The sequence below is a fragment of the Carcharhinus amblyrhynchos genome, unplaced genomic scaffold (genome assembly GCF_965287045.1).
Source record: "Carcharhinus amblyrhynchos unplaced genomic scaffold, sCarAmb.v2.hapA scaffold_39, whole genome shotgun sequence".
Lineage (NCBI taxonomy): Eukaryota > Metazoa > Chordata > Chondrichthyes > Carcharhiniformes > Carcharhinidae > Carcharhinus > Carcharhinus amblyrhynchos.
In genome coordinates this window covers 8,482,617-8,491,240 of record NW_027649780.1, presented here as the reverse complement: position 1 = coordinate 8,491,240, position 8,624 = coordinate 8,482,617, and the positions used below count along the sequence as shown (strand labels likewise).

Here is an 8,624-nt window from a genome sequence, read left to right as displayed (position 1 = left end):
ACAGTGCAACAATTCAGGAAGCAGCTCTCAAAGTGGATTTTCCACATCAGACAAACATTCTCTCACTCTCTCTCCCCTCTGTCCAAGATCAGTCTCTAATCCTTCCACATGCAGCTGCTTTTGTGGTGATTATTGATCGCTTTATCTTCTACAAAACATTGAGACAAATTGGGTTGAAACATTCAACTTATCATAACTTCCCTGCGGTGCAAAAGCAGGCCATCTGGCCCATCAAGTCTGCTGACCAGAATTCCACCTTTCCCCCAATATCCCATCTGTTTATCTTGCTAGCCATTCCTCTCCCCACCCCACACCCCCTCCGCCCCCCTCAACACTAAGGGGCAATTTAGCATGGCCAATTAACCTCACCCGCACATCTCTGGAGTGTGAGAGGAAACCCGAGCACCGGGAGGAAACCCACACAGACACAGGGGGAACGTGGAAACCCCACACAGATAGTGACACGAGGCCAATGCACTGTGAGGCAGCAGTGCCACCATGCCGCCGCTGGTGGATATTCGGAGGTGTTCCGATGGCGGCGGACGGAAGAGGAGATAAACTTTGGTTATTCATTGATCTGGCCTGACAATTTCCTTTTGCGACTCACTGGAGTTTTGCCGGACTGAATTAAGATGCCAAGCAGAGATGAATGCTTTGGATCGTTAAACTAAATATTGGAAGAAAGTGAAGCAATTCCGGCCGAAAAGTAGAAACTAGAGATGGGAAGGGAAAGAGTAGGAAAATAAATTGAAAGGAGCAAGGACAATTAACATAAAACAATTAACAAGGACACTTAAGATAAAATAATTATGGCTCCACAGCTGTATTTGTGGAGTCTATTTTTAATATGTTGCGGATTATTCCCTGGTAATGAGGCACTGAAGGCAATCCCAGTGATAATTCGATTTTCTGTGTTATTTCTGGTATCAGAGCGGTGAAAAATTTGCCACGACATCAACTAGAGGGCGCGCTGGTCACATGGGTGTCGCTGCTCTCTCAACATTCATTACTGTTCTTCTTCCTGCTCTGCACAAAACCTCAACTTTTGAAATCGGTTTTTACTTGTGATTCAACCAAAATGCTTCCACCTCCGCCACTTCCTTATTCGCCCCACTATTCATACAAACCCTACAGTGCAGAAAGTGAGCATTCGGCCCATCGAATGTGCACCGACAAAAATCCCACCCAGGCCTTACCCCTACATATTTACCCACTAATCCCTCCAACCTATTCATCTCGGGACACGAAGGGCATTTTTTAAGCATGGGCAATCAACCGAACCCGCACATCTTTGGACTGTGGGAGGAAACTGGAGCACACGGAGAAACCCACACAGACACGAGGAGAATGTGCAAACTCCACACGGACAGTGACCCAAGTCGGGAATCAAACCCAGGTCCCTGGAGCTGTGAAGTAGCAGTGCTAACCACTGTGCTACCGTGCCGCCCTTAGGGAGTGGCTTTGAGCACATGAGTTTCGTTAGGGAGACTTTATTCGTCCAATAAAGTCTCCCGAACGATAGGTATGAGTTTTATTTCAATATAAATGTTAGTGCAGCAGGTCCGCTCTGAAATTTCGAAATAGACTGCACAAGAGATTTGTAACGACGGGCAACGTCACAGAACCAGGGCTGCATGTCGAGTAAAAAGTTTCTGTCTTGTCATTAACCACTTTCTCATTTGTTTCAATGCAGCAGAATGGCGCTTCCTGTTAGATTCCCACTGAAATTAATCAATGTGTTGAAGGGATATTGAAGGGGCACATTCTCTACCGGGATATTACCAACAGGATGGATGGTCCGAGATCTCAGATAGACAAATATGGTTTTAACTGGACACAGTTTCTTTCTGTTGTTGCAGTGGTCTATGGAATGAGCTGAGATGATAAGTTACAGAGAGATTAGGGCGCATTGGACCCTGGTCAACTCTAGACCTCATTTGTTGATAAACATTATTTACTGTCCCAGAGGAAAGTCCAAGCCAGCAATGTAATCTGTGAAAATTGTTAATGTTAAGTGCAATCAAGTAAATAATTAGCATATTGGAGTGAGGGGCCGAGAGGTGTTCAAGGAGGCACAGAGTACAGGTAAAGACAGCAGCTGGTGAATATCTCTGAGGGAAGTGTATGATCGAAGTACTTGACCTGCATGACCGAAGTGCCCCCTAGTCCTACTGTCCTTTCTGAATGGGAAGAGTCTCTCCACCTCTATCCTATCCATCCCACTCATCATCTTATATGTCTCAATGAGATCTCCCCTCATTCTTCTAAACTCTAACGAGTACAAGCCTAGTTTATTCAGCCTCTCCTCATAGTTCAACCCCCTCAACTCCGGTATCAGCCTAGTAAACCTCCTCTGCACTCCCTCCAAGGCTAAAATATTCTTGCGTAAGTGCGGCGACCAAAACTGCACACAGTACTCCAGCTGCGGCCTCACCAGTGCCCTGTACAGTTGCAGCAAGACCTCCCTACTTTTATATTCAATCCCCCTCGCTATGAAGGCCAGCATCCCATTCGCCTTCCTGACCACCTGCTGCACCTGCAAGCTGGGTTTTTGCGACTCATGCACAAGGACCCCGAGGTCCCTCTGCACCGTCGCATGCTGCAGTTTTTCGCCATGTAAGGGCCGGAGGGCCTGTTCCAGTGCTGTAATTTTCTTTGTTCTTTTTACTGCCAATTTCTAACCAGCTTCAGCCCCTATATCTCTATATTTAACGATTCCACCTCTGACATCTCTCCAGTCACACAACCCTGTGAGATATCGGTACTGATCTTATTGTTGCATCATGAGCGTTCCACATGCAACATGACTTACACCTATAAATTCTCATCTTGAACATTTCCATTGAAATTTCAAGGCAAGCAGAGCTTTTTGAGCAGAATAATTCAGATTCCCATCCCCTTTAATGTGAACAAGTTGTTTCTGATTTCACTACAGACCTTGTCTATTGAACAATGACTGAACACAGGGGGTGAATGTGAGAAGCTGAAGTTTCCAGTTGAAGAGGTTCCCAGTGTCTCTGAGCAGCTGAACTGAGGAAGCCTTTGGGCAGAGACTGTCCTGCTGCTATTTCCCTTCCTGGCCACCAGGGGTAGCTGTAACATGCCCAGGCGCTGCACCGACCAGTGTCACCTCTTGCCGACTCCGGCCCAGCCGCTGCTCGTTGGCGGAACATCCGGGACTTGAAGAGAGGCGGGGCTAGCCGCCATATTGCCGTGATGTCACCAACGCCCCCCTCCCCCCGCGTCAAGGAGAAAGCGACGGTTCAGAAATCCAGAAAATGAGAGAAATTCCTACCCAGAAATCCCGCCAGGAGCGGAATTAAAATTAAATAAAATACATATTTTTATAAAGCGGCAGGTGGCGGAACCGCGCATGTGCTGTAGTATTTTCCCAGAGCGCATCGCGCGGGGGTGATTGAAAAACAGACGCAATAAAAAACAGAAACGATGTTCCCGAATGGAGAAGGAACCGAAAGTCTGACGGGTGAGATGTGAATAATAATCATCAAGATTCAAAATATTAAAAGATTAAAATAGAACTGCCTGGGCGCATGTGCGGGAGGGGATTTCAACCAGAGTGCAGCGCGCGGGGCGCCGTCTCCCCTGGCAACGCAAGATGGCCGCCGGCGGTGAGTGATTGTGACGCAGGCGCAGTGAGGTCTGCCTGCAGCCCATTGTCCAGATTGCCCCCAGTGGATGTGGTGGGGATGGTGCAGCAGATGGAGCAACAATCCCAGTTTCAATGGGGGGAGAGAAGCTGCAATGCTGCTCCCTGTTGTTCACTCCTCTCCCCAGTCTCAGCATTGCAGAGTGTTTAAACAAAAGGGTGCATTGTCACAGCAGCACCTTGACCTTCAGTTTAATTTTATTTATCAGTGTCACTAATAAGTCGGCTTACATTAACACTGCAATGAAGTTACTGTGAGAATTCCCCTGGTCTCTACATTCCTGTTCGGGTGACACTGAGGGAGAATTTAAGCACGGCCCAATGCACCCTAACCCAGCACAACTTTCAGACTGGGGAAGGAAACCGGAGAAAACCCACACAGACACGGGGAAAGCGTGCAAATTACCCACAGGTCACTAGCACAGTGAGGCTGCAGTATTAACCACTGTACTACCATGCTGACATTGGGGAAAATGTATTTGGGGGGAACACGGGGTAAATGGGGGTATCGCTAACTCAATTTGATGGGGGGGGGGGACATCGGGGAAATCAGCTTTGTCTCAAAAAACCTTCCATTTTTCCACTTGTTTCTTATTAATACCCAGCTCACTCCTTCATCCCGCCCATCAATAGAGTCAACAGAAAGCAGAGCAGGTAGGATACTTTGGAACTGTATGAAACTCTGGAAAGGCAAAAGCTGGAAGTACTGTGTGCAGATCTTGTAGACCTATTTAAGGGAACATGTGATTTAACTGGCGAGGCTGAAGACAAAATTCACCGGAATGGCGCCTGAGATGAACAGTTTTAGATATGAAGAGAGGGTGGATAAGATCGTGCTGTTTCGAGCAGAGGAGGCAGAAAGGGAACCTAATTGGATCGGATAAGGTCAAGAAGTTTATGGACAGGATAGGGACAAAATTGATGTCCCCCATTGTTGAAGGATCAATAGAAAAAAGACATAATTTGCAGGTAAGATGCAGGAGGCTTAGAGGGTATTTAAGGAAACATTTTTTTTTTCACAGGGAGAGTTGAAAGCCCGGAATGCACTGCCTGGTAGGACTGGAGAGGCACGAAAACATACAAACTTTGAAAAGCACATTGATGAGCACATAAAATTTCATAACAGTCAAGACGATGGGTCAAGTGCTTCAACGTGGGATTAGTTTAGTTTTATTGCATTTTTGTTGATGCGAAATCGATGTGCCAAAGGGTCTCTTCTGTGCTGCATGCTTCTATGAGTCGACGTTCTGGAGCCTGCGAGCATAATTATAGAAGAATCGCCAGGTTTTGATGTTCCTTTGATTTTCATGGTCATTTGTACAAGTTTCTTGTCGATAGGCCATCTTTATTTTCATACCGTTATTCAATTCCAGGCCTTTCATATAGATGAAATTGATGCTGGCCTAATTAGAATATCAGTTAGCAATTAACAACTTCATTGTCGGATTGAAAGTGCATTTAAGTGTGAAAATCAGCATGTCACTTCTGTTAAATTACATGCATCAACGCCGAAGCAAAAAAAACATATCAAAGTGCTTCCTCAAGGAATACAATCCACCATGTTTCATTGTTTAATTAATGATGTTTGTTCAGTGAGTGTAAGTAACATTATTGGTATTGTGAGCTAATTGCGCCTAAGGGGGATAAAACCAGGTATAAGAGAGTATTATTTGAACGTCGAGCAGGCACAAGTGATTCTCGGTTAGACATTACTGCGTCTCACAGAAGATGCACGCTCCACCTACTGGACTACCGTACGCCATTTACTACACTACACTTGCTGTCATCGCGGTCCCAGGTAAGGCATCGAAATAAATTGTTTGTTGTCTACTGAACGTATCTCAAGGATACTGTGCACAAAAGGATATAAGATATCTGACATTGTATACAACTCTGGTTGGGCCCATTCGGAGCAATATATTCTTTTTCTGCCATGTCACCGTATGAAGTATAGACTTGGCGTTTCAAAAATGGTGGAATGTAGATTCGCCATAACGATACCAAGACTTCGATAGTAAATACTCAGGTACGGTTACTTAAATCTCATTTGCTGTACATTCCATAGATAAGATTAAAGGACTAGTTAAGGGCTTTGATGAAAATTAGTGAAGGGTTCCAAAGATCTGTGGGGTAGAAACAGTTTGTTCTGGTAGAGATGTCCAGAGCAAGGGGCAGAAGGGGTGAAATAACTCAGAATATGTTTTTCTAAAGGGTAAGTCATCCTGGACGAACCTCATTTGACTCAATGAAGCAGTGTATAAAGTGTTGGAGACGGAGATATTTATCGGTAAAGAGTTTGCTTTGATAAAGAAACAGCCTTGACAAAGGGTCATTGGACTCGAAACGTCAGCTATTTCTCGTCATCCAGATGCTGCCAGACCTGCTGAAATTTTCCAGCAGGTCTTTTGGTTTCAGGGTCCAGCATCTGCAGTAATGTGCTTTTAAAATCTATAGGAGTTATTTGTTATGGAGTTCACCAAAAAAAGCTTGATTAGAGTCCACACAGTGCATGACACTTCAAGGTGAAGGTTTCGGAATTGAAGTAAACGTATATAAATGTTTGGGACTAAATTTCAATGTAATAAGGGTTCTGGACTTACTGGATGTGGAGAAGTTGTTTCCACTAGCAAAAACATCGCACAATAAAGGGAACAGTGTTCGTAAAATCTGCAAAATTGATTTAAGGAAATGCTTTTTACACTGCAAATGGCTGGTGTTTGTGATAAACTGCCTGACATTGTGGTGAAGAGAAATCCTATTGAACAATTCAGAAACTAACTGTACAGTTGTCTGGATGGATGAATGTGGAATGTTAGGAGGATAGGATAGTGGAACACTCTCGGTGAGAAGTACATTCAGAGAAACAGTGCAATCACAATTGCTGAAATGGGATCGTGCTGAATTGTAATAATTTTGCCATTCTGTGAAATTGGCGAAGCTATATTACACAGAGGGCAAAGACAAGAGAAACCATTCGAAATCGAAGGGTATGTGTGGTCATTCCTTGCTAGGATTCGTTTGGCACATCAACGATTGGCCCGAACTATAATTGGCTGAGAAATGCAGTGTAAAAAGTCACACATCAAAATGCCTTGACAAAGGTAAGTTACCTCCTAATCAGTGCAGATGGAAGAATAAATTTCGAAAGATAATTTAAAGTTGAACTAAGTGAACTAAACTGAGGAAAATGCTCATCATGTTCAACAGGTATTATAGCCTTCGCGTTGTGCCCATATACGATACAGGGTTTATCTGTGATTTTATTCCAATTCTTACAATAATATTTGTGTTTTATGTTCAAGTTTATATTCGAATTGTCGCAGCACAGAATTTTTTTTCCCTGCAAGATCAGTTCAGTTTCTCCAGTTGTCCTCATTTTATGACTTATCATCTGATTAGGACATGTGTGTGGTGACAGGGAAAATGATGGAGGAAACTGGAGAAACTGGATAATCAATTTTGATGATTAAGAACACACTTCTTCCATCCGTGATGTCTTCCATCTTCACATTATTAAATCTGCTTTTGTTTCTTCACTCCCAGAAAATTTCTTCAGACGCAGAAAATAAGAGTCCATGCATTTTGGTCAATGCGATTATATTAGTGTGGTTTTCCTGTGCAAGTTAATTCTCCTTCTCTTTAATGCAGCTAATTTCGTGGCGATTGTGATTCTGTCGAGAGGAAAATGTGGTCTTTCGGGATGTATCACTCGATACCTTATCTCCATGAATGTGACGGATCTACTGGTCATTATCACCGCTGTGATATTAAATCGCATCAGTGGCATTTATTTTCCAGGCAGCTTCTTGTCCATCACTCCACTCTGTAGTCTGAGCATTGCTTTAACTTACGCAGCCAGAGTGAGTTCTGTCTGGTTAACAGTCATGTTTACCTTTGATCGCTTTGTGGCAATATGCTGCCAGAAGCTGAAAATAAAATACTGTACCGAGAAAACTGCAGCTGTTGTGATAGGAACTGTCTGTGCTCTGGGCTGTTTAACAAATATTCCGTGGTACTTTATCCACGAGCCTATTTACGTAGTTGACAATGTGCCCTGGTATTGCAGACTGAAGGATATCCGGTACACTTCACTCTTCTGGACAGCATACGACTGGTTTGACCGCTTATTGACCCCGTGTGCTCCGTTCCTTCTGATTCTCCTGTTCAATGCTCTGACCGTCAGACACATTCTAGCAGCCAGCCGAGCCAGGAGGAGACTCCGTACAGACAAAGGCAGAGAGAATCAGACTGACCCCGAGATGGAGAGCCGGAGAAAGTCCATCATTTTACTCTTCACAATCTCTGGCAGTTTCATCCTGTTGTGGATGACGTATGTTATACAGTTCTTGCATGTACGAATCACAAACGGTTATAACATTAAAAGCTTCAGTGATCCCAAATTTATTCTCCAGGAATCCGGGAACATGCTGCAGCTTCTTAGTTCCTGCACCAACACCTTTATTTACGCAGCCATTCAGAAGAAATTCAGAGAAGAGTTGAAAAATGCTCTCCACTGTCCACTGAATCATCTTACTAAAATAATGGTTCCGAGAAAGTAATGCATTCCAATATTTATAATTCTTCATTAAATCTAGTCAATGGTTTCACTTCTTACCAGTTCAGGCTTGAAAATAAAAATTACTAACATTTAATTAATGTCAATGTCTGAGAATTATTACCTCTAACGTAATCACCACCCATCGAAGTGTAGAAATAAGAAAGTAAATGTGACTTTGCCATGTCTTGTTCATCAGGTGAGTGGTGAGGAAGGAGCGGTGCTCCGAAATCTCATGCTGCCAAGTAAACCTGTTGACTTTAGCCTGGTGTTGTGAGACGTCTTACTGTGCCCAGAATTTTTTTTCATATAACAAGGATACAAGGACCCCAATTCTCTAACAAGTGACCTTCCCCTATAAATGAGGTTAGTTTTCCACGTTGAACGCCATACATCCAGTAG

At 43.8% G+C, this 8,624-nt stretch overlaps 1 protein-coding gene across 1 annotated transcript; it reads left to right on the top strand.

Annotated features, from left to right (window-relative positions):
• Positions 1-3,616: 3,616 nt before the first annotated feature.
• LOC145335626 (putative G-protein coupled receptor 139) lies at positions 3,617-8,226 on the top strand. The gene is made up of 2 exons (XM_080181431.1): positions 3,617-3,629; positions 7,316-8,226. The coding sequence occupies exons 1-2, from the start codon at positions 3,617-3,619 to the stop codon at positions 8,224-8,226; spliced, it is 924 nt and encodes a 307-aa protein (XP_080037557.1).
• Positions 8,227-8,624: the final 398 nt, after the last annotated feature.